Source organism: Rhododendron vialii, chromosome 10a, assembly GCF_030253575.1.
Source record: "Rhododendron vialii isolate Sample 1 chromosome 10a, ASM3025357v1".
NCBI lineage: Eukaryota > Viridiplantae > Streptophyta > Magnoliopsida > Ericales > Ericaceae > Rhododendron > Rhododendron vialii.
In genome coordinates this window covers 7,488,217-7,516,038 of record NC_080566.1, presented here as the reverse complement: position 1 = coordinate 7,516,038, position 27,822 = coordinate 7,488,217, and the positions used below count along the sequence as shown (strand labels likewise).

Genomic DNA, 27,822 nt, shown 5'->3' with positions numbered 1-27,822 from the left:
GTTGATACTACATGTCAATAGCATGGCTTAGGAAAAAAGTAGTCCTCAAAACAAACACAACACCTGTCTACACGTGGCCCCCAATCGATACAAATTTGTGAGAATGACCTGTCCACAATAGCTAATACTCCATTAGCTATGAGCTCTCGCGCAAGAGAAAAGAAAGAGAAGTGCGAGTCCGCGCGAGGAAGACGGCAGCTAGACAGGTCATTTTTGTCCAATCAAGGACTACTTTAAACTGAATGGCCCAATAGTTACCTGCTTTTGGACTTTAGGCCAATTCCCTAAAATGAAGAAAAACCAACACAACTTTTGCTCTGATTGATACCGCGAGCACACTTCCACCCATGAATCCAACAAAAATCTATCTCCCTCTCTCATGATCTATTTTTCCACATCTATTCAAAAGGGGAAATGGATCGCACTTGCATTTGCTAATGGGTGGGAGACAAGATTATGTCTGCCATCCTTGTTCGATCGATCATTAGACAAGATTATATGTACCATTGTTGCTAGGGTTTGTCAAGAGCAAGCTTCACTTGCTAATTTTTGCAAATGTTCTCTTCAACCACCAATGCATATCTCCTCCCACGCCTCTCTCCTCCTCCTCCCTTTCTCGGCGTCGGCGATGCCACCGATTTCTTCCTCCAGTACCACTCGGATCTGCTCCTGACCGACACCCTTTTCGGCATGGTAGTTTCAAACAAGCCTCCGGCGAGAAACCAAGAAGCCAGTACTGAACTCAATGGACAAAGTTTTGGTCCAAAGAGCGCGCTGCCAAAGACGAAGAAGGCCGCGAAGAAGCACAAGCACAGCAAGATTTTCACGGCTCAAGGGCTGAGGGATCGGAGAGTGAGGCTCTCAATCGAGACGGCTCGCAAGTTCTTTGATCTCCAGGACATGCTAGGGTTCGAGAAAGCAAGCAAAACCATTGATTGGTTGCTAAAAAACTCGAAGGCAGAAATCAAGGACCTGCTGAACAAGGTGACGGACGGCTCGAGTGGTGGTGCAAAGAGGAGTACTCTGACTGCTACTGCCCCTGGATGTGAAGTGGCATCAGCAGGAGCCTTTGACGATACCAAGATGAAGGAACTGGAGATTAGTACTGGTGGCAAGGGCAAAAAGGTCAAGTTACAGAGAGATAGGGCTGCTGCATTTGATGAGAGATATCTTGCTGCAAGAGAGTCTAGGGCAAGGGCAAGAGAGAGAGCCAGGGAAAGAACAAGAGAGAAGAAGATCTTGAGATCCAAGTTGAAGGGATCTCCAATTTCCAGTGATGAGCAAAAAAAGATTTCAGAATATGTAAGTTCGTTAAGTTACCTCAATAACCCAACAAGAAAAAAAAAATCTTAAAAAAAAAAACCCTACAAATTAATTGGTACCATTTTTTTTATAGTAATTTTATTTGAAACCCCAGGTTTTAAATTTTATAGTAATTTTATTTGAAACCCAGGGTTTTAAATTTTCTGAACGACTTCAGCTCTTCTTAATTTGCAGTGTTTCAATTTTTGTACCAAGCTTTGGAAGTCCTGCAACATCTACAGCCAATGGTGACATAGTTTAAGGTATAGGTACATAGCTTCTTCTTTTTTATTTTTTTTAATCACTGTTATATTATTATTGAGGTAGTTTGGAATCAAATAAGAAAATGGCAGTGTCTTTGATATAAATTACAGTATATTTCTTTATACAGAAAATGTGGTTACTGTCTATTTTTTGTATATATATATTAGTGATGTGGATCAAGTATTTAAATTTTTTGGGGGTATTAAAACGCGGAAATATAAATAGGTTACCTCTTGAGTCTTGATATTTATGGACAAATATAGTACAAATTTTCATCCAATGAGTCTGATTTATACTTTTCAGTTGGTCCATAGTAGTTTAATTTCTAGCCAAAAAATGAACGTGTTTGCGACCGTAAAAAATAACTGATCTTTGAAATTTTTTGTGTTTATAAAACGTGAGACATGCGATGATCAAGTGATTTACCACATCATTTGTAATGAATTATCGCACGGAATTAAACACTTTCTTTGTGTTACTTTTAGACTCTTACAGTCATAAAAATCTAGGATAGTGCAAATCTCTACCATGTATTTTGAGCTAAAAAAAATTCAAGAAAATAAGCAATGTATATGTAGTAGAACTTGAACTTGATCAGACCATATATGAGAAAGAGGAATTTCTGTTTCTAAAAAGATAATTCATTGGCAACAATATTACATCTTTCAATCTTCTTTTTTTTATTGATGAAAGTCAGTATTATTATAATAGTATTAAAATTAACAACATTAGAATAGTTAGATTAACACTTCAGAAGAACAGTACTTGAAACCGAATGCACACCTATGCTATTGGGCCAAAGGCCCCTTGTTGAAATCAAAAGATTTTTTAGCTGACATTTGTTTAAACTTTTACCTAGTGACTTAAGTTGGGGAAGAAAAATGGGTGTCTAGATTCTTTTCTCTCTCAAACCCTAGCTGTCTTATCTCTTCTTCTCCTTCTCTCCCTAGGTTTTCCATCACCCTATTGCGGCAGCGAGAGGGGAGGGTTTTACCCTAGAAGGGTGTTTTCTTTCCTCTGCGGTGATGATTTTTTTGTTTTCAATAATCTCTCCTTTCCAGCGAGGTTTTCTCTCTCAACATTAGATCTGAGAGTTTCTCTGCGTTCTTTTTCTTTTCCCCTTTATCTTGGCTTCTTATTTATCATCGAGATGCCGTATCAGGTTACCACTGTCGGCCCACCCATAAGGCCCAAGAGGCCAAGGCCTCGGGCATATCCCAAAAATTTTAAATTTTAGGGGCACTCCAATATTTTTACTACTTGGGTTTGAGTAGGACTCTTTTGATACTTTTGCATCTAGAAATGCAACACGAGTAATATTAATTCAAGTGATAATCATGCATTTTTTAGATAATATGTATTTGCCTATTTAAAGACTTTAAATTTTGTGTTCATATGTAATGATTTGTAAGACTTTATATTGATTTGGCTTTATCGTATTGTGATTATTGCTATTAAAATTGTTAAGTAGTAACTCTTTAAGGGGACTTTTTTTTTTATTAGGCCTTGGGCACTAAAAACTCTTGAGCCGGCCCTGCAGGTTACGATAAAGGTGCTAGTGATGGTCTTTTGACGAGGCAAGGCAGAGGAAGTGGTGGTTCGATCAAATCGGTTGGATTCACTAACCATCACTATGTAGTCTTGCCCATGAAAGTTGCCATCGAAGACATTCGCTGCGAGGTTGATCTGTTAGGAGTCATGATTTTCTTTTTATTCATAGATTGGTGAATGTAGTTGCATACATTTTGGCAACTTCGGCTTTGCAAGATTCTGATATTCGTACTTGGTAAGGTAGACCTCCTTATTGGTTATTGAATCCTTTGTGGAACAATAACCGTCTTCTTTGATGTATTGCTATGTTCTTTGTTATCAATGAAAGATTCTTACCATGTTGACAAAAAAAAAGAAAAAGAAAAAGAAAAAGACTTAAGTTGAATTAATCGGTTTATTAAGCCAGATTTCAAGTTTTCAGAAATAGAAAACCTACTGATTTTGCTTACTTTAGAATTAGAAGAACGCCTTTAATATCTGAATCATGTGTTGTCAAAAGATGATACGTCACAGAAGTGTTTTAATATTAATTATACGGGTAATAAATAGTAGTAAAATTTTAGGTGTTGTTCTACAGTATTTATTTATCATCCACTTTGTAATTAAGTATATTCAAGATGATTTGTTTAATAGACAGAAGTGATTTATACGAGTAATTATTAATAGGATTCTATAACCTTTTCGAGAGAATTGATTTCCGGCATAAGCCACGTTTTAGGGTTTTTCTGATCAGTATTTGGATATTGACTCATTTCTTATGTGCCTCGTTTTGTTGTTATTATAGCTCAGGTGTTTGTGCCGCTTATGCGCGCACCTTGACGAATCTTGGGAGTCAAATTCTACTGTCCACTATTGAGGAATCCAATTAAAATCGGAGCAAAGTTCAGTATGAGATTGGCCCAAAAAGAGTTGCCAGCACCCGAGATGTTTCGAATTTGAGATCTGAGAATGAAGCAAACTCCGAAGTCTCAAACCTTCACTACCGAACCAACCCCTTGCGATTGTTTTGAAGTTAAGTTGATGGACATTGTAAAAAAAATCCAAGAAGGGAAATTTTTTATTTACAGAGGTGCCCACTATTAAGGAATCCAATTAAAATCGGAGCAAAATTCAGTATAAGATTGGATTTTGGATTTTTGGATTTGAATTTGTAATGATTAGGGTAGGGAGATTGGGGTAATGATTGGAGAGATATAAAGATAAAATGAAAGTAATTGTTGAAGATATGGGTAATGAGTGAATTTTGAAGTAGGGTAATAATTTAGAGTCAAAGACTCAAAAATCCAACCAAACAAGCCCCTAAGTCTCAAAGCCTTCACCACCAAGCCAACCCCTCACAATTTTTTTCAAGTTGAAGTTTTTTTTTTTTTTTGATTGCAAAAGTAACATTTCATTAAGGAGAATCCAACCAAAAGTTGAAAAATACCCAAAAGAAACCTAACCCACCAAAGTGGGTCAGGCCCAGCCAAAAGGCCAGCCCAAAGAAAACCCTAAACCTAGACACACTAGTCTAAAAACCTTCCAACCGGCCGCCGCTCACCACTGCCTAGACAACAACAAACAACAACCATCATCGGATCGCTGCCTCCAAGCACCACCACGCCACCGTAAGCACACCCCCAGAAGAAAACGAGCCGACGGCCACCACCCACTGCCGCAAAAGCTCACCATTACCGTTAGGCAAGAACCGCGAAACACCCAGCAGCGATCACGGCAGGAGATCACGCCGTCCAACCAAACACCACCACAGAAACCACCTCGCCGTTAGGCATAAGCTCGGTAGACCCAACAGAAAATCAGAAGGGGGTAAACAACTGGAGGGAGTGGCAAAGACGAGAGCAGGGGACGAGAATGAAGCAAAGAGGAGGCGGAGAAGAAGATGAACAAACAAGTATGTAAGGGGGTCGGAAAAGAAAAAGAGGGAGAAAGATAGAAACCAGAAGACCATACCGAAATCGCCCTTGTCACTCTCCGGACTCCCTGCAACCGACTGCCAAGTAACCGCAAAATCAGCACCTATAAACGACCAAGAAGAAACCGGATGTCAAGAACCATAACTCCAGTGACACTGCCCACCAGCACCGCCACCTCCAACCATCTCATTACAAATGCCGATCAATTTTGTGAATAATGAGAACACTACAAGAAAAATTGCATTGGGTGACGAATGAAAATCGTCGCAAATTGTATGTTTTTCGTCACAAATAATATAGGTGAGGAAAAAAAATTTGTCGACTAAAGGTTGTCGAGGATTCCTACCTGGTGACGAAATCTATTTTTCGTCACTTATAGTGCCTTTTGGTGACGAAAAATTTCGTCACGGAAAAATGACTTGGTGACGAAATTTTATTCTTCACCTATTGTGCTTTTTTGATGACAAAAAATTTCGTCACAAATTATTCCCTTTGGCTCGTCAAAGGTGACCCATCGGTGACGAAATTTTTCGTCGCGAAAGACATTCTTATATGTGAAAAAAATCTCTCTTTCTTGCTCCTGCGGGGTTTCGAACCCGAGTCTCCTAAGTCTTGCACGCAAGCTTTAACCAACTACACCACACAAACTTTTCAGCATATGTTTGAAATATCTAATATATAACACATACATTGAACACTAAAATATATTTTGAACGGCATTTTGAACTATTAAACATTAAAATTAGCAATTTTAATAAACATGAAAGTCGTAGCTCTTTATGTTATTGTTCAAACTCAATTTAAATTATCTCAATCGGAGTTCTGAGCAAAGAGTTATGCCCGAAATATATTTGGAGACAAAGCGTAATTCATAAATTTCGTCACCAAAGGATAAATTTTTCGTCACTGAAAATGTAAAAAGAAGACGAAAATATTAATTTGGCGACAAAATATTTTTTCCGTCACCGAATAGTTATCTTTGGCAACAAAAAATAATTTCGTCTCCTTTTTTACTCTTTTGGCGACGAAAATTTTATTTCGTCGCCAAATAGGAGCCTTTGGTGACAAAAATATCTTTTTCGTCGCTAAATAGTTATAATTGGTGACAAAATAATTTCGTCAAGAAAGTTATCAAAACAGTGACGAATTTATTTTTTTGTCGCCAAATATACTCATTTAGCGACGAAATTAAATTTTGTCACCACTTTTTCGTCACTAAACATATTTTTTCTTGTAGTGGAAAAAGAGAAGATCAGAAAAGAATGGGGGAGAGGGAGGGGAAGATGGACAGAGAGAAACAGAGAGAGAAAGGAGGAGAAGGGTCAAGAAGGTGCCGGGGGGAGGAGGCGCCTCCACACAACGGGGAAAAACCCTAGCTGTGTAAGAGCATCTCCAGCAAGGTCGCCATTTCCTCCGGCGAGATAGATTCCCGAGCGAAACCATCAAAATCGAGTTCCCAGCAACCTCGCCACGAACTCGCCAGTTGCTCCCCTCGCTCGTCTGAGCGAGTACGGAGGCTCGCTTGGCCAGACAGATCGGAGACGGTGGCTACTCTCCATTTTCCTGCGACAGCAGCTTCAATGGAGACTTAATCCCAAAATCGTTTTGAGCCCAGAGGATTGAAGATACCGTCGAGACGATTCCAACGCCACCGATCCCGTCGGCAATGGAGGTCACCGGAGCTCTCACGTGCCGATCAAAGGCCGCGCGTGAGAGAGAGTGAGATCTACTCTCTCGCGTGTCCAACACGCGCCCGTTTGAATTTTTTTTTTTTCACTTTGTTGAAGTTCTTATTGAGGCTGTTGGGTGTTGGACATGTTTTGTGGCTAGCCAAGAGAGAAATCCTATGGTAAATGGCTAGAATTATGCTTATATTGCTGGTGATGCTCTAACGGGAGAGGGGAAGAGGGAAAGTCGAGAGAGAGAAATTGGCCTCTGCGACTTGTTGTTTCTTGCTAATCATTTAACAATGTGAAAAAAATCCAAGTAACCTCCTCTCAGTACGTATAAGAACCTCCAAGAATTCTTTAATCAGATATTGGATTCGATTGTTACATAACCATAGCCATAGGAAATCATATGTGACCTAGCTTCACTTTGAGTTTTTAAAATATTTAAAGGTATGTTTGGTTGATTTTTTCAACATCAGGTACACTAGAAAATCTCACTAACTAAAGATCACTATTGGACAATTCTATTACATGGTACACCAAACTAGCCCTATGGTAAGTCTATAACAAGAGGATTATTCTGTGTTCTAGGTTTATCGCGCTATGTGATGCTTTAACACACTTAATTTCTTGTCACACATATTTCTGTGGAGTATAAACAATTCGTCCTAAGCCACACAAAAATATATGGTAGAGAAGGGTGTGTTGGGACACCATGTAGCAGTGCTCTAGAACTGCCGAATAATTATTCCAGAGATAGAGGTATCACTCTCTATGATTTTGACTCTTGTGATCAGATGTACTTCTGCTTAGAAAAAGGAAAAAACAAAAATAAGTCTTCACATCCCACCGGCATATATCAAGTCATAATTTTTTTTTTCCTTTCAAGATTGCATACATCAACAAGAGTAAGCGGAGTCATGAGCTGGGATATTATTAGGTTAGTCCACCACAGAGAGCTTTAGAGGTTATTCTCAACCCTGAATTCCAAACGCCCACGACGGGACTCAAACTCTAACCTTCCACATGAAGAGGACCAGAAGATACCAACTAAGCAAGAACTCATTAGCCAATAAAGTAATAATTCAACCAAGCACTTAAAAGAAGGAAAATAAAAGTTATGATGATAAAAAAATATCGGTATCAAATTGGAACAATTGAAGTTATAATTAAGGCTACCCTTTCTTTTTCTTTTCTTTTTTTATCACAATTCGTTCAGACTTTTGATACTAATAATAATTTGACCAAGCACTTACCAATAAATTATTGGCGTTATTTAATTGTTGAAACTTGCGAACAAAGATGTAGATTGTAACGCCCCGATTTTTCAAGAAATTTCGGAAGCATTAACCCTAAAATACACTGAATTTTACAAACTATTAAGCCCTTATTTATCCTTATACAAAAATTACAATTTCAAAATAATACAAAAATTTATGTACATTTATTTAACAAAAGCAACTCCAACGCGACTCTAGTTTTGACACGAAATTCCAAGCAATGTTGGCCCAGACTTTGTTCCAAGGGTCCCACATGTATCAATTGCTCCACTGTGGAATCCTGCACACTCTGGCAAATTGAACGCCGAAGCAAACGATTTGCCAGGATACAAACGTATCCTGAGTGATAATTCACTAAGTAGAAATCCTAAAACCCAATACCACAATATGCAGATCAACAATATAATAATTCATAATACATCGAAGGTACAAAATAATAACACATCGTCTTTTTCTTTACTATCCATCATCTTACATGTAATCTAAGGATTCTCTCCGCGAGATCCTTTCCTCCCACATCCACTAACTACAATCGTCTCATGGGTCCACCCTTCCTCTTGCTTGTCCTGCACCAGGGTCCTAGGTGAGCGCATCTAAGTTATGTACCGAGTATGTTCTCACTTAAGACCATAACAGGAGGATCGAGTCATTCCATGACGTATCGTACATTAAGGTCGGACATCCACTACCCCACGCTAACTATAACCGTCTCATGGGACCCATTCTCTTTCTCCAAGAGAAACTTCCCATGACGTATCATACATTAACGTCTCACTAACTATAACCGTCTCATGGGACCCATTCTCTTCTTCGAAGAGAAACTTTCCATGACGTATCATACATTAGCATCACAACACCGGGCCCCTCAGGTAACCCATTTCAACACAGGGCCCCATAGGTTACCCTTGCCATCACCATGGCTCAAATTACAATCCACACAATCACACTTCCAACACTTTATCAATTTTCATTTACTTAACATCGTCTATATGAGTCACTACTCGTAACCACCCAGGGAACCTATTTGTCCAATCTACAGCCATAACAAAATATCACACGGTTCAACATTTCAACTAAAAGTACTAACAACACATAACCATGCGATAAAATTAATCCTGTCATAGAATTAATCATTCGAGTAACAAAATAATATTCAGTCAAATAATTAATTACTACACTTAAAATTAAGTCTATTTCTCTCATTTAGAAATTTTATAAAATATTTCTACTATTTAAACATTTTCTTTAACTTTCATATTATTCATAGATTTTACAAACTAATTATTTTTATTGGAAAATACTTATTTCTAAATTTAGTATTTACTAACTATATTACATATTAATATGAGATTTTCATAAGAACAAAATTATGTGAGGCTATTCTAGTCAATATTTATTAGAGTTAAAGATTAACTAATATATAATCTAAAATATTTCTTGTTTACAATCTAAATAAATTTTTACTAGTAAAATATTCTTGTGAATATTTCATAAACATTTATCTACCCCAATAATTTATTAAACACGTAAACGTTCACTCAATACAAATCAATAATGCATCATCAATAATAATTTCACAATCAAACACTTGTTAAACGATCATAAATTTTCACAGGGTATAACACTAATCATTCTAGCACAACCGGACTAAATTTTAATATAAATAGGGCTAAAAATAAATTGACAATTTAACAGCAGGTCGTCATCTTCAATAAACTTTAAATCTAAGTAACTCTATTAAAATGTAGATTAAGGTTTCGGGTTTCCGGAAAACTACCTCAAACGCGATTCTAAGTCCGGATAAGTGTTGTACAGTGTCCGTAGATCGCCATGGTGGTTCTGAAATCTCGAGGCAGCGTCCGGTGGCACTCCAACAGGGCCCGTAGCGGCGGTGTACCCACGAAACTCACAACTCTCTCTCTCTCTCTCTCTCTCTCTCTCTCTATTCTAGACTCAACAATATAATTGAGAGTAAAATAATATACTGGTGTTCAATTTTCGGATTATGTGGGTATGTATAATGAGAGAGAATAAGGTAGTGAGAAGGTGAGAGGATAAGTGTAGAAGTAGTGGAATGAGGAAAGAGAGTGATACTGATAATGATAAAAAGATGGGGGACAAGTGCCACATTTGGGGGGAGTTTTCAATTCTAATGTATGTGGACGCATGTATGTACATGGTGAGAATGTATCTGGACGCTTTTATGTAAAAGATGAGAGAGAGAAGTGGAGAGTTAGTTTGAATAGAGTTCGACTTAGGGTTTAGATAAGAAAGATAAGAGATGAATATGAATCACTGATTTCCTGTATATCTAAAGTTTAAATACATATCTTATATAATAATGCAAATAATATCAATTATACACATAATAATATATTTTAATTATTCAATCTAATTAATTATTGAATTAAAAATTTAACAATATAAATTTGTAGTAAAAAAAAATTGAGTCAAAAATCCGGGTAGTTACATAGATCATCAACATTGAAGCGGAGATGGTGCCATTTTGAATTGAAGGAGGAATTATTCAAATATGGTATGCTAAATTTGAACCCTTCATTTTTCTTTCGTCGAAACTTTCATGGATAGTTTTCATGTACTGTTTCAACCCTCGGAATTATTAGAAAAGAGCATTTAAGTTCCTTGGCATTGGGCCTACTCATTGAGCTACTGGCTGACGCATTGAAGCACACAAAAGAAGGACATTGAAACCCATCAGATACCAACCTTGGTTCTATTTGAAATTCTTGATTTTGTGGATTAATCTACGAAAGAAAAACATAAGCAAAGTGAAAAAAGAAAAAAAAAATCAGCTTTCCAAAATCATTTCCCCCCCTAAACTACACTCCACAAATGTATGAGAATTATTATTTTTGTACAAATACATGTCTTCATAAATCATTAACGATTTAACAAATCTTCAATTGTTGATAAAAAGGCAAACAAAAGGAAGCTACTTACATGATCTAGTTTTTTGGCCAGTTAAAAACTTTTTAAAAGATGTTCGTTTATAGTACATATGTCCCTTCTTCTTCCTCTCAAGAGAGTCGCCACAAATCTAAGATCCCAAATATTGTGTTTTAACTTCGGTCTCATTTAGTTGCAAGGAAAAAGAAAGGAAAATGTAGAAATGCTTAATTTTCCTACATTTTGCGTGACCAAAATCTTTAACTTTTCCACCATGATTAGCTTCTCATCGAAACTTATCTAGCAAAAAATGTAAGAGTTTTACACAAATCTTGTTTCTACACTAGTTTTTACATAACTAAGCATAATACTTTTCAGCTTTCTCTTCATTTTCCTAATATCAAACGAGCGCACAAAGGAAAAACTCTTTGAGGAAAAATTCAAATTCAGTGCATTGTGAATCTGGACCATTTATTTATTTTCATGATCACTTTTATAATTCGGATTTCATGGATCATATCATTTTTTGAAATTCTTTTCATTTTCATTTACGCCACTTCACTTTAATTTTCTTGGAATAGTTTTCCTGCACCAATCTCTTGATGACCAAACGAAGCCCGAAAGCTTTTACATCAGTGGGCCTCAAGACCCATTTAATGGAACATGGGCTTTTCTCGGTTGGCCCATCAGTGGGCCTCAAGACCCACTTGATGGAACATGGGCTTTTCACTGTTTGTACCAAGCTATTCTTAATTTGCAGGGTTTCAAGTTTGTACCAAGCTTCGGAAGGCCTGCAACATCGACAGCCAATGGTAACGTAGTTTAAGGTATAGGTATATAGGTTGTATTTTTTTTAATCACTGTTATATTATTATTGAGGTAGTTTTGAATCAAATAAGAAAATGGCAGGTGTCTTTGATATAAATTATATTTCCTTACATATATAGAAAATGTTGTTACTGTCTATTTTTTGTATATAGTATATATTAGTGATGTGGAGTCAAGTATTTAATTTTTTTTCGGGTATTAAAAGGCCGAAATATAAATAGGTTACCTCTTGAGTCTTGATATTTATGGACACATATATGTAATACATGAAACCGGAAATTTTCACCCAATGAGTCTGATTTATACTTTTCAGTTGGTCCATAGTAGTTTAATTTCTAGCCAAAAAATGAACGTGTTTGCGATCATGAAAAATAACCGATCTTTGAAATTTTTCGTGTTTATAAAAATCGAGACATGCTAAGATCAAGTGATTTACCACATCATTGCAATGAATTATCGCAGGGAATTAATCATTTTCTTTGTGTTACTTTTAGACTCTTACAGTCATAAAAATTTAGGACAGTGCAAATCTCTACCATTTATTTTGAGCTAAAAAAATTTAAGAAAATGAGTAATATATATGTTGTAGAACTTGAACTTGATCAGACCATCTATGAGAAAGAGTAATTTCTGTTTCTGAAAAGATAATTCATTGCAACAATATTACATCTTTCAATATTTTTTGTTCAGTGAAAGTCAGTATTCTTAAAATAGTATTAAAATTAACACCATTAGAATAGTTAGATTAGAACCTTAGAAGAATAGTATTTGAAACCGAATGCACATCTATGCTATTGGGCCAAAGGCGCCATGTTGAAATCAAAAGATTTTTTAGCTGACATCTGTTTAAACTTTGACCTAGCGATCACTTAAGTTGGGGAAGAAAAATGGGTGTCTAGATTCTTCTCTCTCTCAACCCTATCTATCTTCTCTCTTCTTCCCCTCCCTCCCCCAAGGTTCCATCACCCTATTGCGGCGGCGAGGGGGGAGGGTTTTACCCTTGATGGGTGTTTTCTTTCTTTTGCGGTGATGATTTTTTTGTTTTCAATATTCTGTCCTTTCCAGCGAGGGTTTTTCTCTCTTGACATCAGATCCGAGAGTTTCTCTGCGTTCTTTTTCTTTTCCCCTTTCTCTTGGATTCTCATTTATCATCGAGTTGCCGTATCAGGTTACCAGTGTCAGCCCACCCCCAAGGCCCACGAGGCTAGGGCCTCAGACATCCCAAAAATTTTAAATTTTAGAGGCACTCCAATATTTTTACTACTTGGGTTTGAATAGGACTCTTTTGATACTTTTACATCTAGAAATGCAACATGATTAATATTCAAGTGATATTTATGCGTTCTTGAGATAATATGTATTTGCCTATTTGGAGATTTTATATTTTGTGTTCGTATGTAATGATTAGTAGAATTTTATATTGATTTGACTTTCTCGTATTGTGATTATTGCTGTAAAAATTATTAAGTAATAACTCTTTAGGAGACACTTTTTTTTATTAGGCTTTGAGCACTAAAAATCTTGAGTTAGCCCTGCAGGTTACAATAAAGGTAGTAGTGATGGTCTTTTGATGAAGCAAGGCAGAGGAAGTGGTGGTTCGATCAGATCGGTTGGATTCACTAACCATCACTGTGTAGTCTTGCCCATGAAAGTTGCCATCGAAGACATTCCCTGCGAGATTGATCTGTTAGGAGTCATGATTTTCTTTTTATTCATAGATTGGCAAATGTAGTTGCATATACTTTGGCAACTTCGGGTTTGCAAGATTCTGATATTCATATTTGGTAAGCTAGGCCTCCTTATTTGTTATTGAATCCTTTGTGGAACAATAACCGTCTTCTTTGATGTACTGCTTTGCTCTTTGTTATCAATGAAAGTTTCTTACCATGTTGACAAAAAAAGAAAAAAAAAGAAGAAGAAGAAGACTTAAGTTGAATTAATCGGTTTATTGAGCCAGATTTAAAGTTATTAGAAAAAGAAAACCTACTGAATTTACTTGCTTCAGAATTAGAAGAACACCTTTAATATCTGAATCATGTGTTGTCAAAAGATGATACGTCGCAGAAGTGTTTTAATATTAATTATACAGGTAATAAATAGTAGTAAAAATTTTGGTGTTCTATTTATTTATCATCCACTTTGTAATTAAGTATATTCTAGATGTTTTGTTTAATAGACAGAAGTGATTTATACGAGTAATTATTAATATGATTCTATAACCTTTTCGAGAGAATTGATTTCCGGCGTAAGCCACGTTATAGGGTTTTTCTGATCAGTATTTGGATATTGACTCATTTCTTCTGTGCTAAGAGTGTTGTTGTTAATATAACTCAAGTGTCTGTGCTGCTTACGCGCACCTCAACGAATCTTGGAAGCCGAATCCTACCGTCCACTATTGAGGAGCCCAATTAAAATCGGAGTAAAGCTCAGAATGAGATTGGCCCAAAAAGAATTCACAACACCCGAGAGGTTTCGAATCTGAAATCTTAATTAGAATGAAGCAAGCTCCAAACTCCAAAGTCTCAAACCTTCACCACCGAACCAAACCCTTGCGATTGTTTTGAAGTTAAGTTGATGGACATTGTAAAAAAAAAAATCCAAGGAAAATTTTTATTTACAGAGGTGCCCACTATTGAGGAGCCCAATTAAAATCGGAACAAAATTCAGTATAAGATTGGCAAATTCTAAGTCCCAAATCCTTCGCCACCGAACCAAACCCTCGCAATTGTTTTCAAGTTAAGTTGATGGACATTGAGAAAAAAATCCAAGAAACCTTCTCTCAGTACGTATAAAAAAAATCAGATATTGGATTCGATTGGTACATACCCATAGGAAATCATATCTGACCTAGCTTCACTTTGAGTTTTTAAAATATTTAAAGAAGATTTTTTTGACATCAGGTACACTAGAAAATCTCACTAACTAAAGATCACTATTGGCCTATATATTCTATTACATGGTACACCAACCTAGCTCTAAGGTAAGTCTATAACAAGAGGATTATTCTGTGGTCTCGGTGTATCGCCATGTGGTGCTCTAACACCCTTAATTTCTTGCCACAAATATTCCTCTGGAGTACAAATAATTCGTCCTGAGCCACACAAAAATGTCTCGTAAAGAAGGGTGTTGAGGCACCACGTAATGGTACCCTAGAACCGCCGAATAATTATTTCAGAGAAAGAGGTATCACTATCTATGATTTTGACTCTTGTGATCAGATGTACATCTGCTTTAGAAAAAGGAAAACAAAAATAAGTTCACATCCCACCGGCTTATATCATGTCGTAATTCTTTTTGTTTTTTTTTTCAAGATTGCATCCATCAACAACAAGAGTTAGCGGGGTCATGGGCCGAGATATTAATAGGTTAGTCCACGGGGAGTTTCAGAAGTTATCCACAGCTCTAAATTCCAAATGCCCACGACGGGGCTCGAACCTTAACCTCCCACATGAGGAGGACCAGAAAATATCAACTAAGAGTATTCTCATTGTAATAAGCCAATGGGTGTAGATAAATAAATTTAACAACAATACTCAAAAAATACCCTACATTGTAATAAGCAAAATTACAAAAGTTTTTTAGCAAATATCCAAATTTCATTCATTCCATAACCAAACTTAAAACTTTTACCAATAACCAAAATTCAATAACACAGAAACACCTCACATTGGAATCGTCTCAACGAGATGAATAATTTGGTATGGTCGGATGCATGATTGTAACTCGTTTGTGATTGGACAAATGTATATTGTGGGATTTTATTTATTTTTGGTTAGGGATACAAAAATAACCAATATAGGTGTAGAGGTTGCTAAATTTGATTATGAACTAAATGGATAATCAAATGCTGACGTGTTATATTTTGATTATTGGTAATTTATTAGTATTGCGGATGCTCTAAGCTAGAGCCCATTGGCCTATCAAGTCATTTTTTGACAAAGCACTTAAAAGTAGGAAAATAAAAGTTAGGATGATCGAAAATATCGGTATCAAAGTAGACAATTGAAGTTATAATTATTGACCCAGCTGAGAAGACTAAAGAAATGGGGAAAGGAAATTCGAAGGATAAGTCGACTGAGAAAATGTTGGGTATTCCTCAATCTAAGAAGAAAGAAGAAAAAAAGTGTTATGTTTAGATCTGCGATTGCTGCTGCGGCTTTATCCGCTTTTTCACTAACAGGTTACATCTTGATGATGCAAAGGCTGCTCAGTCTATTGAGAAAATCTTGGGCGAAGATTATTTGGGTGATGATGAGGAAGTCTTAAGTAATCTCATGATTGATCATTAGTCATCTCAGGGGCAGGTGGTTGGGTTTTGGGTGTATTTGTCTCTTTTTTGGTTTTTTGGGCCGGGTTGGCTTCTTTCCATCCATGGGTGGCTATTTTCCCTTCTGGTTCTTAGCAGCATGGCATATGATTGTCGGAGTTCTCTTTGCTCTGTTTTGATGCCTCGTGCTATGGATCCTTTTAATCTTTGTAATCTGTTTTCAAAGATTAATAAATTTTTCTAGCTGTTCAAAAAAAAAAAAAAATGGCTACCCTTCCTTTTCTTTTCTTTTCTTTTCTTTTCTTTTTTTTTTATCACAATTCATTCAGACGTTTGATAATAATAATAATTCGACCAGCCACTTACTAAGAGATTATTAGCGTTATTTAATTGTTGAAACATACGAACAAAGATGTAGATCATTAACATTGCACCGGAGATGGTGCCATTTTGCATTGAAGGAGACTAGCTTAGAGGAGGAATTATTCAAATATGGTATGCTGAATTTGTACCCTTCATTTTTCTTTCATTGACACTTTCAGGGGTAGTTTTCATGCATCGTTTCGATCCTAAATCGAAGAGAGCATTTAAGGTCCTTGGCATTGGACCTACCCATTGAGCTATTGGCCGTTGCATTGAAGCGCACAATAGAAGGACATTGAAACCCATCAGATACCAACCTTGGTTCTATTTGAAATTCTTGATTTTGTGGATTAATCTACGAAAGAAAAACATAAGCGAAGTGAAAAAAGAAAAAAAAAATTGGCTTTCCAAAATCATTTTCCCCCTAAACTGCACCCCACAAATGTATGAGAATTATTATTTTTGTACAAATACATGTCTTCATAAATCATTAACGATTTAACAAATCTTCAATTGTTGATAAAAAGGCAAACAAAAGTAAGCTACTTACATGATCTAGTTTTTTGGCCAATTAAAAACTTTCTAAAAGATGTTTGTTTATTGTACCTATTTCCCTTCTTTCTCTCAAGAGAGTCCCCACAAATTTAAGATCCCAAAAATTGTGTTTTAACTTCAGTCTTGTTAAGTTGTAGGGAAAAAGAAAGGAAAATATGGAAATGCTTAATTTTCCTACATTTTGCGCGACCCAAATCTTTAACTTTTCCACCATGATTAGCTTCTCATCAAAACTTATCTAGCAAAAAATGTAAGAGTTTTCCACGAATCTTGTTTCTACACTAGTTTTAATATTATATAACTAAGCATAAATACTTTCAGTTTTCTCTTCATTTTCCAAATATCAAATGAACGCACAAAGGGAAAACTCTGAGGAAAAATTCAAATTCACTGCACTGTGAATCTGGATCATTCATTTACTTTTTTATGGACACTTTTATGATTCGGATGTCATGGATCATATCATTTTTTGAAATTCTTTTCATTTTCATTTATGCCACATTTTTTTTTTTTTGCTCAGCGAAAATAAAATTTCATTAACTTATAACATGAAGTTACAAGAAAATAAGATAAATGATACACCGGCTTGACCATTCAAGACCCTTGTCTCCAAACACATGGAGGAAGTAATTTAGGCCCAACAAACTGAGCTCAAACCAGAAAAAAACCCCAAACACCAAAAAAGGGTAAAGCCCAAACACCTAAACCCAACCCTAGCCCAAACCCAAACCCTACAGGAACAAAACAGCACAGCCGCCACCCACCGCCGCAGCCGCCACTGCGCCTGCCAACAACCATAGCCCAGCCCACCGTCGCCACAGACCACCATACAACATAGCCACACCAAACAACCTCCAGCCACAACCCACGGCCTCCTGCCGCCACCGTCGCCAGCTAGGGAGAACCCAAACCGGTTTCGCATGCACTCTCCTATCCTCCAAACAAACCAAGGCTGAGGGCAGACCACAAAAATGATTTGAAGCAGCGAGGAGAAGAAACGACAGTCATCGGCAACGGTAGAATCCCAGGCCGTTAGGCACGAAACCGGTCGGCCCACGAGATACCGACCGGTGGGAAACAACCGCCCAAAACCCCAAACACCTGTTCGCTGCCCTCCACCATGCAGCTAGGCCCAAGATCGGAACCACCCAGGAGAGGATCCGACGACAGAAGCCCACGAAACATAGAAAGGAATCGCCACTTCACTATAATTTTCTTGGAATAGCTTTCCTGCACCAATCTCTTGATGACTGAAAGGAAGCATGAAAGCTTTTACAGCAGTGGGCCTCAAGACCCACGTAATGAAACATTGGCTTTTCTCAGTAGGCCCATCAGTGGGCCTCAAGACCCACGTAATTAATGGAACATGAGTTTTTTTTAGTAGGCCCATAGTACAGTGGACCAGGCCCTTCCATTTGTCTTATGGGCCGGCCCTTGCCTTCTTTTCTTGTCCACGAAGTCACGGCAATGTCAAAGTTTTCCAGTTCTCTTTCACAGAAGCACCGAAGAGCATGAGAAACCAGGGGCAGAGGGCAAACCTATGTTGGGACTGGAGGGGCCCCTTGACCCTAGTTTCTCGAGTGTTCGAATTTTAAAATTTTTATTTTGTATATATAAGGTTTTGACCATTTTGGTTCAATTTGATAAAAAAATCGGTTGTTTTACATTTTCATTTTTCAATTTCTTTCATAAACAAAAAACAAGAATGTGACATTTGAAGTAACTTAAAGAATCATTTCAATGTACAAATTTAATAAATTAAAAAGCAAAAATCCATATATCAAGGGAGGGGAGGTATCTACAAGATTCCAAAATAATATTCCTTTTCTTTTAATCTCAACCCTCCAATTCTACACATCCAATGGTCCAAAAAATGTCTCTCACAAACTATCTTTTGAATGGCAGTTTGGTAAATAATGGGATTTTTTATGGCAAATATTGGGACTATGTTTCCTTGTTCTTGCTAGTACAAACAGGCCCTTGCACACACGGTTGAATCTCTCTCTCACTCCTAAATTCAAAAGCCCCGAATTTTGGATTCAAAATTCAAATCTCTCTCTCTCTCTCTCTCTCTCTCTCTCTCTCTCTCTCTCTCAAATCTGGTAGTACTTCGTTCACGATACACCCCCTCCATCTCAGGACCTCCATCTCCAGCGTTGGCCCTCATCGCCGAACCCTTCTCCGGTGAGGAACCTAGTACTCTCTCTCTCTCTCTCTCTCTCTCTCTCTCTCTCTCTCTCTCTCTCTCTCTCTCTCTCTCTCTCGTGCGCACGCGCACAACACCCACTCACCAATCTCACCCTTTGTTTTTCCTCGCTATCTAACTAAATCGTTGCGACTGACCTCAACCGGTAATCAGATTCTTGATATCCAACCCATCTAAGCTTCGCGACTAACCTGGGCAGATAATCGAAATCTTGATTTTCAACCCATCTAATCTTTGGTTTTCTTCCCTGTGTATGATTTTGGACCCATCTAATTTGTGTATGAATGTATTTTGTATGCTCTTCAGGTGTATTTTTTGTATCATAATGGAAGACTAGTAGGTATTTTCTTTCCACTTTTATTTTTTTATTTTGTTGCATAGTCGATTTTAGTTCTACATCAATTTTTGCTTGAGTAAAAAATTTGTTCATTGTTTGGCTAAACACAGCTTATTTGAGAGCCTTCCTAACATAGCTACCCACAAAAATAAAACACCCCAATTTATTTTCCCGTTTGTGCATTTTTGGGCAAACCATGTAGATTACTTGATCGATGTGAAAGAAAATCGCCGGTGCGGAGCCACCGATTGCAGCAAACACCTCTCTTTCAGTCGTATTCTTCTCCCAAAACTTCGATTATTCTTGGTTTGGGCTTATTGATATTTTCACTTTTCCATGTAGAGGGCAACCTCAATTGTGTTTTTTAATCCAAAGGTCCCATTCGATCAAAGAATTTTAGAAGGCATCCCATTCGATGCACATTTTGATTTCTTAATGGGGTTTTTTTTCCATAAAAACTCAGCCTTATTTCTTATCCTAGAGCACAGTTAGTTGATTTCGGTAAAGCTTGGAGCAAATTAGGTTAGCTTTTGGAGGGGTTAAAGAATAGTGGTGGTATTGAACAAGTGATGGCATCATGCCTTCAAGCACTGGCATAGTCACTGGATTGGAAGATTGCTACCTATTTGAGTTATTTCCGTGTTTTCTTGACCCGGGTGTTCTTGCATTAGTCAGATTATTAGATGATGGGAGCATTACGGGTATACTTATTTTGATATAATAAGTATACGTTCCGATAAAAAAATATATGTCTTTTAAACAGCCTCCCCTAGTGATGCAGGCCGATATTTTAATTATTTAAGAAATATAGGAATTTTAATTTATTATTTTGCAATTAGTATTTTATTAGGAATATTTCCGTTTTAGCATAAATTGCCTAGGATATTGGATTTTCGTAATTAGGTTGATTCTATTTACTCTTTATTGTTTTCTTGCTCTCTAAGATGTAGATTTAGTTTTCCCTTATTTAGGTTTCCTTTTTAGTATTTCTAGTTTATTATAAATTGAGTTGTAAGCCTTAGGGTTAAGGGAGTTGTTTTATGAATTATTAATTAAAATTTGAGAAGTTTTCTCATAATTGTTTGTTCGTAGAGAGAGTATTTCTAGTTCAAACTTATTCGTGAGTGTACTTGTTGCGCGTTCTTCTATTTCGACACGCCTCCCTGCATCACCTGGGGTCAAAATAACTCCACCACTGGGAGAAACAATAAGAGAGAGCAATGGAAGCTTCAAACATAGAGAAAATCGCACACGAAATCGGAGGGCTCCAAAATGACACCATCCGCTTTGGGCTCCACAACATCAAGGGCGAGATCACCGGATCCCACCCCCTTCAATCTGCCTGTAACGGCCCTGATTTTCGGTAAATAAAAAATTTCGTTAGATATTTGCATTTTTTTTTTAAAATTACTTGGATTTCTTTTAAATCTCTTTTAATCCGTCATAATTAGATTTTAGTCCTTTAAAAATATATTTTTTAGCTAGAGGCCCAACTTGGCAAGTCTAGTTAGCTTTTAACCGACTAGTTGGAGAAATCAACTCACCTAGTTACTAGTTGAACCATTACTCATTGGTCCATAGATGTTAGGGTAATCTTTATCCATTGGACAATAGGCTTTCCTTTAAGATATGTTGATAAGGATAAGGATATAGTATTATATAGGGTATATCCACATGTGCAAAGGACAATTAGACTTTGTTTATTAGATATCACCCCACCCCCCATTGTCCATTGGTTATTAACCGCTAGGAAAATTATTATCCATTGGGTAATAGCTCCAATCTTCCTACTAAGTACAAGAATCCTATTTAATATTCATGTATTGATTTTCCCATTTGCTTTTAAGCATTAGAATATGTGGGTAAATCTAAACCCTAGATTTTTAGTACCTTGATTAGTAGATTAATACTAGTACCTAAATTATATTTTAATGAGAAAATCTTAAGCTATTGATTCTTGGTACCTATGTATATATAGGCATGTGTACATATATACAATATTATATATAGATATAGATTTCCAAGGGTACAATATCTATTAGTTTAAGGGAGACAAGTGCCTAATTTGAATTTTTTCAATGGGATTTTGGACTTGGAAAATCTAGCACCTTTGTACTTGGCCATTATATATATATAAAGTGTACTTGAGAGTGAGCCGAGAGAGAGAGAGAGAGAGCGGGGGGGGGGGGGGGGGGGAGAGAGAGAGAGAGAGAGAGAGCGGGGAAGATTTTGTTGTACATGCTTGGATCACCATGATCTTCTTGCATCCTTTCAAATTCTTAGGTGTATCTTCTTCCTAGCCAAAAATCTATCTCTCAATTGTCCTTTTATGATTGTTTAATACCAAATCTTCCATAATCCAATCCAAAGTAACAATCCTAGCTATGCAAGCCTAGGGTTAGGCCTTGATCTTTCTAAGATTTCCTGACAAATTGTTAAAGATAGAGATATGGAGAGAGAGGGGGGGCCAGCCTTGAGAGAGGGAGGGAGAGCCAAAGATTTGGCTATAAATAGAGCCACCCTCATGCTATTCAACTCACACCTTCATTCCTTTCCTCTCACTTCTCTCTAGAAACCATTCCATTTTCCAGACAGCCTACTTCCTTTCACAAATCTTCATTTTTCTCCTGCTTAATGTAGTTTTTAGCCAACTCCCTTCAAAAAAGTTGTAAAGCACTTCGAGACCTTCAAGTTAGACCCAAGAACCACCCAAATCGGTGAAGAAATGACAAAGATATTGGCATCCGAATTTCAGTAAAAATCTCGGATTTTCATTTCCAGACAACACATTGTCTCTTCCTTTATCACCATTTTTCTCCTACCTAAAATAGTTTCTAGGATCAACTTCCTTCACGAAAGTTGTAGAGCGCTTCTAGAGCTTCGATTTCGACCCAAGAACGATCATATTCGGCCAAAGATTGACCAAGTTACTGCCATCCAAAATTCGGTCCAGATTTGCGAGTTTCACCACCCGTAGAATTTTCCAACTAGCTTATTCGGCCCCGACTAGTTTCGAATCAAGATAGATAAATCTCTGCTCATTCTCCCTAGTATAACTTTAGTTATTTTTGTCTATGATAAGGCAAGTTGAAGTATTAGAAGTAATTAGCAAGCTCATTTTACTAATATGTTGAAATGCATGATAATTAGTAAATTTGCTTGATAAGAGTAATAAGAGCATGTTGAATGTTTGATTTATGTTTACGTATGTGATATGTCCTACCGCGGAGTCGTTGCATGAAAACAAGACACAAAAATCAAGAAAGATAGAAACATGACACCTAGGGTGTGTTAATGACAAGGTGTGTTTTGAAATCGCAATGTGGCCGGACTTGCCCATTGTGGGAATGTGTGTGTGTTCCAATGGAGATCCGGATCAGCGGAACTATTGTGAGGTTGTGTGCGTTCCCATGGGAACCCGGAGCGGCAGAACCATGGTGAGGAATGGCTTGATTATCCGTGGAGAGGAGCCAATGCAAGTTTTGTGTGCCAATGAAAACCCGGTGCAACGGAACCATTGTGAGGATACTCGGGAACCCGAAACGGCGGAACCAAGGTAAGGTGTGTGGCTTGGTTACCGTGGAGAGGTGCCAATGCAATTGTGTGCCAATGGAAACCCGGAGCGGCGGAACCATTGTGCGGATACTCGGGAACCCGGAGCGGCGGAACCGAGGTTGGGTGTGTTAAACACAAATTTTGGAAACATTGATTTGGAAAAAGAAAAATGGAAAATGGTGACACGGTCTACGATAAGTCACGTAGGAGAAACACAGAAAATCATGGACACCAACGATAGTTGAATATCGATTATGGATGTGTTATTGTTATTGTCTGTTGTATAATTTTTATTGTTTATAAGTTAAGGGTTATTGGGTTTAGATTATTCTATTGAGCTTTTTAAGCTCACGGTGTTGCCTTTTTGGTGACCCTGACTTATTATATTGGTGGCGACGCCAGTATAATATGTCAGACCTCATAGGTGAACAGGGTGAACTCTACACCTTGGAGACCTTCGGAGCCGAAGAGCTAGCCCGGATGGAGGAAGAAGAAGAGCAGTAGTTAGGAACCCTAGTTCCCTCATTGTTTGAATAAAAGTATTTTTGTAAGGTTTATGATGTAATATTGAGCCAAACTCTTAGACTCTATTTTAATTTTCAATAAAATTATTTTTTTAACGTACCCAAAATTCAGGGCGTTACACTGCCTATCATCTGTACTATCTCTCTCCCTCTCTAAATATAAATGTGTACATGTATGTATGTGCGTGTGGTGTGAAGATGGACCTCGATCGCCAAATGCTTTCTAGGTACAAACCTGACTCTGGGATTGGGCCGAACCCATTCTGGATTAAGAGGGTATTTGGGAGCCTACTTTTGGCTTTTCATTTTCATCTTTGGGCTTTTTGACTTTTTGAATTGTAGTCAAAATGTGTTTTGAATATGATAGGAGTGTTTGAGAGATATGTGTAGAATGTATTTTGGAGCAATAATAGTATTTAGGAGATATATGATCAAAATGAGTTATGAGTTGGTTTTTTTACCATTTTGTACTTGATTATTTATTGTCGTATTAAAAGATGTATGAATAATGTTATTTATTAATTTATATATTTTTTGGGGAATGTAATTTTTTTGCCTGGACCGTCAAATTCATAGATGGCGTGGAGGGCATCCTCAGATTCATGAGCTATTTGGAGAATAATGTTCTCTAAGTAATGGAAGTAATTACCTAAACTCGATGAGGGTTTTTTTTAGTAATTTACCCAAAATGCAAAAATCCCAAAAGCCAAAAAGGACCTCCAGGCTTCATTCTCCCTTTTTGCTTCCTTTGTCAAAATCTGGGAATGGTTTTTGAGAATGGAGTAGTCAAACAACCAAAATGAAATAATGAATATGGAAAAATGCAAAAATGCACCTCCCAAACACCCCCTAATTTTGCCAAAACGGGCTGAGATTAGACCCCCAAGACAGACCAAATGGGCCAAACCATAGTGGGACATACTGATAACCCACCCTGTGGAATGGCCCAGGTGGAAGCCTAAGGACCGTTCTAAGACGAGTCGATCTAGACCGACGTTGTACACCTGACCTGGCGGTAGACCAGAGGATCAGTTGGAAGATATTTAAGGAGAACACGTGAAGGCCACGTGCCCGCCGGGCGTCACCGTGACGTCACTAACCGAGTCAGTTACGCGTGATGTCAGGCACGTGACGTGCAGATGCACTTGTAGAGCAAGGGTAAACCGTCTATAAAAACAAAGGGATAAAACCTGGAGAAGCTACGCCGTTCCTAATAGTACTTCTTCTCCTCCTCCTCCTTCCACATGCTAACTTGATCATCGAAGTGTCGGTGGGCTTGCTAATTACAACCCGACAATGCTAATTGATTGTTTCTCTTGCATAGTGATGTGAAGAATGAGAAAACGGTCAAATCTACTAGGTGACCCAACTTCTTTTTTTTTTTTTGATAACGCAGAACTCAAACCACCACCCCATATCATCCTTTAATTCATCAGTTTTGTATAAAAATCATACTAACATTTGCATGAGATTCATAACACCAATTTTGAATTGAAAGCATTTATATCATAAGCGTCGTTTGACTCGTCTTGATATTATGATTTTACACTCATTTATGAATTCAAAGTAATTGAACAAATCGATTTCGTCAAAAAAAAACAAAAAAAAAAAGCGATTGAACAAAGTTGCGAAACCGCAAAAGAGAGCGTATTATACTATTTTCCATCTTTCTTTTTTTTTTCCGGACCTCCCATGTGGAGCGTGGTACTAGCTTTCAATCCAGTCACATTTCCACTCTTATCCCTCTGTCTCCTTCTCTCTCTCTCTCTCTCCCCCAATGTATGACCTAATTCCCCACCTCCCTAAAATGAAGAAAAACCACGCAACTTTTGCTCTGATTGATACCGCGAGCACACTTCCACGGATGAATCCAACCACAATCTATCTCCCTCTCTCATCTCTATCTTTCCACATCTAGACAAAAGAGAAGTGGATCTCACTTGCATTTGCTAATGGGTGGGAGACAAGATTATGTATGCCGTCCTTGTTTGATCATTAGACAAGATTATATGAACCATCGTTGCTTTCCAAAGCTAGGGTTTGTCAAGAGCAAGCTTCACTTGCTAATTTTGCAAATGTTCTCTTCAACCACCAATGCATATCTCCTCTCACGCCTCTCTCCTCCTCCTCCCTTTCTCGGCAACGATGCCACCGATTTCTTCCTCCAGTACCACTCGGATCTGCTCCTGACCGACACCCTTTTCGGCATGGTGGTTTCAAACAAGCCTCCGGCGAGAAACCAAGAAGCCAGTACTGAACTCAATGGACAAAGTTTTGGTCCAAAGAGCGTGCTACCGAAGACGAAGAAGGCCGCGAATAAGCACAAGCACAGCAAGATTTTCACGGCTCAAGGGCTGAGGGATCGGAGAGTGAGGCTCTCGATCGAGACGGCTCGCAAGTTCTTTGATCTCCAGGACATGCTAGGGTTCGAGAAAGCAAGCAAAACCATTGATTGGTTGCTAAAAAACTCGAAGGTAGAAATCAAGGACCTGCTGAACAAGGTGAAGGACGGCTCGAGTGGTGGTGGAAAGAGGAGTATTCTGACTTCTACTGCCTCTGGATATGAAGTAGTAGCAGCAGGGGCCTATGAAGGTACTAAGATGAAGGAACTGGAGATCAGTACTGTTGGCAAGGGTAAAGAGCTCAAGTTACAGAAAGATAGGGCTGCTGTATTTGATGAGCGATATCTTGCTTCAAGAGAGTCTAGGGCAAGGGCAAGAGAGAGAGCCAGGGAAAGAACAAGAGAGAAGAAGATCTTGAGATCCAAGTTGAAGGGATCTCCAATTTCCAGTGATGAGCAAAAGACTTCAGAAGATGTAAGTTTGTAAAGTTACCCCAATAACCCTACAAGATATTTATTTTTTTTTATAAAAAAAAACCCTAGAAATTAATTGGTTCCATTTTAGAGTAATTTTTTTATTTAAAACCCCAGGTTTTAAATTTTCTGAATGACTTCAGCTATTCTTAATTTGCAGAATTTAGAGTTTGTACCAAACTTTGGAAGGCCTGCAACATCTACAGCCAATGGTACTCCACTCCTGTAGTCGTTTCTTTCAATTTCTCATTGATCTCTTTTCTTTTCTTTTTCTTTTTCCTTTCTTGTGGCCATCTCTTTGATCCAAGTCCTTCTTGTAATTGGAGTTTGGCCTCCTCGATATACCATTTGTCGAGTAATAATAATTTTGTTGCTCATAAAATTAAAAAAAAAAAAAACATAGTTTAAGGTATAGGTATATAGCTTCTTTTTCTTTTCTTTTTTTTATCACTGTTATGTTGATATTGAGGTAGTTTGGAATCAAATAATTATAAGTATCTTTATTATTGAGTTATTTCAATTTATATGCATCTTAATTGGGTTTCAATATTTTGCTTTCTCATTTTCCCTTGGTCTTTGTTCTTTCTTTGTTTATTGTCTATTTTTTGTATATATATTGTGGATCAAGTATTTATGATGTGTATATATATAGAATGTTGAGATGAAAGAGGAAGAATTAATTGATAGGAATCATGCTCTAGATGACTTGAAGGTAGAGTCTGTCTCGGAGGAAGAAGGCGACTTGGAGCATGGAGCATCTCTCCCTTTGGATTTTTAATTTCGAGTTTTTGGTGGGTTTGGTATGTGCTCCTTGTGTTCGGTTTTGCCAAGTGTTTAGATTTCGGTGTTTTTGTTTTTTGGTGGTGGTCTGGTTGTTTTGGGTTGCTTTGAAGCTTTAAGCTTTTGGTTCTTGGTTGTTTTTGGTTTTTGGGGTACGGTTTGGCATCTTGCCTGCTTTTAGGTCTCGGGTGGCTTTTAGCCGGTGTGCTCTTGATCTTTTTAATCTTTGTAATCCTTTATAAAGATTAATAAATTCTTTTTGCTTATAAAAAAAAGTATTTAAAAAAAATTTGGGTATTAGAAGGCACCAATATAAAATGGTTACCTCTTGAGAATTGATATTTATGGACTCATGTGTGTCATATGTGAAACCGAAAATTTTCAGCCATCGAGTCTGATTTATACTTTTCAGTTGGTCCATAGTGGAGTAGTTTAATTTCTTGCAAAAAAAAAAATGCAAGTGTTTGCGATCGTGAAAAAATAACTGATCTTTGAAATTTTCGTGTTTATAAAACGCGAGACATGCGATGATCAAGTGATTTACCACATCACTTGTAATGAATTATCGTAGGGAATTAATCGGTTTATTGAGTCAGATTTCAAGTTATCAGAAAAACAAAACCTACTGAATTTACTTACTTTAGAATCAGAAAAACGCCTTTAATATCTGAATCATGTGTTGTCAGAAGATGATGCGTCGCAGAA

The 27,822-nt window shown here is 37.5% G+C and overlaps 4 protein-coding genes across 17 annotated transcripts in view; all 4 read left to right on the top strand.

The window, feature by feature from the left end:
- LOC131304610 (transcription factor CYCLOIDEA-like) overlaps positions 1–13,560 on the top strand; it is a 76,968-nt gene extending 63,408 nt beyond the window's left edge. Inside the window, exon 4 of the transcript XR_009192440.1 lies at positions 13,273–13,560. The gene's annotated coding sequence lies outside the window, so the exon portion shown is untranslated. The remainder of the gene's footprint in view (positions 1–13,272) is intronic.
- LOC131304607 (transcription factor CYCLOIDEA-like) overlaps positions 1–26,857 on the top strand; it is a 67,390-nt gene extending 40,533 nt beyond the window's left edge. For 2 of the 7 annotated variants that reach the window (XM_058331911.1, XM_058331907.1), the window contains exon 3: positions 3,095–3,489. The gene's annotated coding sequence lies outside the window, so the exon portion shown is untranslated. Of the gene's footprint in view, positions 1–1,579; positions 1,626–3,069; positions 3,490–26,752 lie in introns of those variants that run through there. The other 5 variants (XM_058331909.1, XM_058331902.1, XR_009192439.1 and 2 more) reach the window with 4 other exon arrangements.
- LOC131304608 (transcription factor CYCLOIDEA-like) lies at positions 465–26,857 on the top strand. 7 transcript variants are annotated; one of them, XM_058331918.1, is made up of 3 exons: positions 465–1,302; positions 11,648–11,731; positions 26,761–26,857. In XM_058331918.1, the coding sequence occupies exons 1-2, from the start codon at positions 556–558 to the stop codon at positions 11,711–11,713; spliced, it is 813 nt and encodes a 270-aa protein (XP_058187901.1). In that variant the 5' UTR covers positions 465–555; the 3' UTR covers positions 11,714–11,731; positions 26,761–26,857. The 7 variants fall into 7 exon arrangements, with proteins under 7 accessions (XP_058187901.1, XP_058187898.1, XP_058187900.1 ...); XM_058331915.1 differs by lacking the exon at positions 26,761–26,857 and adding an exon at positions 13,254–13,560 and having other exon boundaries at positions 11,648–11,714; XM_058331917.1 differs by lacking the exon at positions 26,761–26,857 and adding an exon at positions 13,246–13,560 and having other exon boundaries at positions 11,648–11,714.
- LOC131304605 (transcription factor CYCLOIDEA-like) lies at positions 25,175–27,392 on the top strand. Of its 2 annotated transcripts, XM_058331901.1 has the most exons (3): positions 25,175–26,338; positions 26,498–26,549; positions 26,990–27,392. In XM_058331901.1, the coding sequence occupies exons 1-3, from the start codon at positions 25,475–25,477 to the stop codon at positions 26,995–26,997; spliced, it is 924 nt and encodes a 307-aa protein (XP_058187884.1). In that variant the 5' UTR covers positions 25,175–25,474; the 3' UTR covers positions 26,998–27,392. The 2 variants fall into 2 exon arrangements, with proteins under 2 accessions (XP_058187884.1, XP_058187883.1); XM_058331900.1 differs by having other exon boundaries at positions 26,498–27,392.
- The last annotated feature ends 430 nt before the right edge of the window (positions 27,393–27,822 follow it).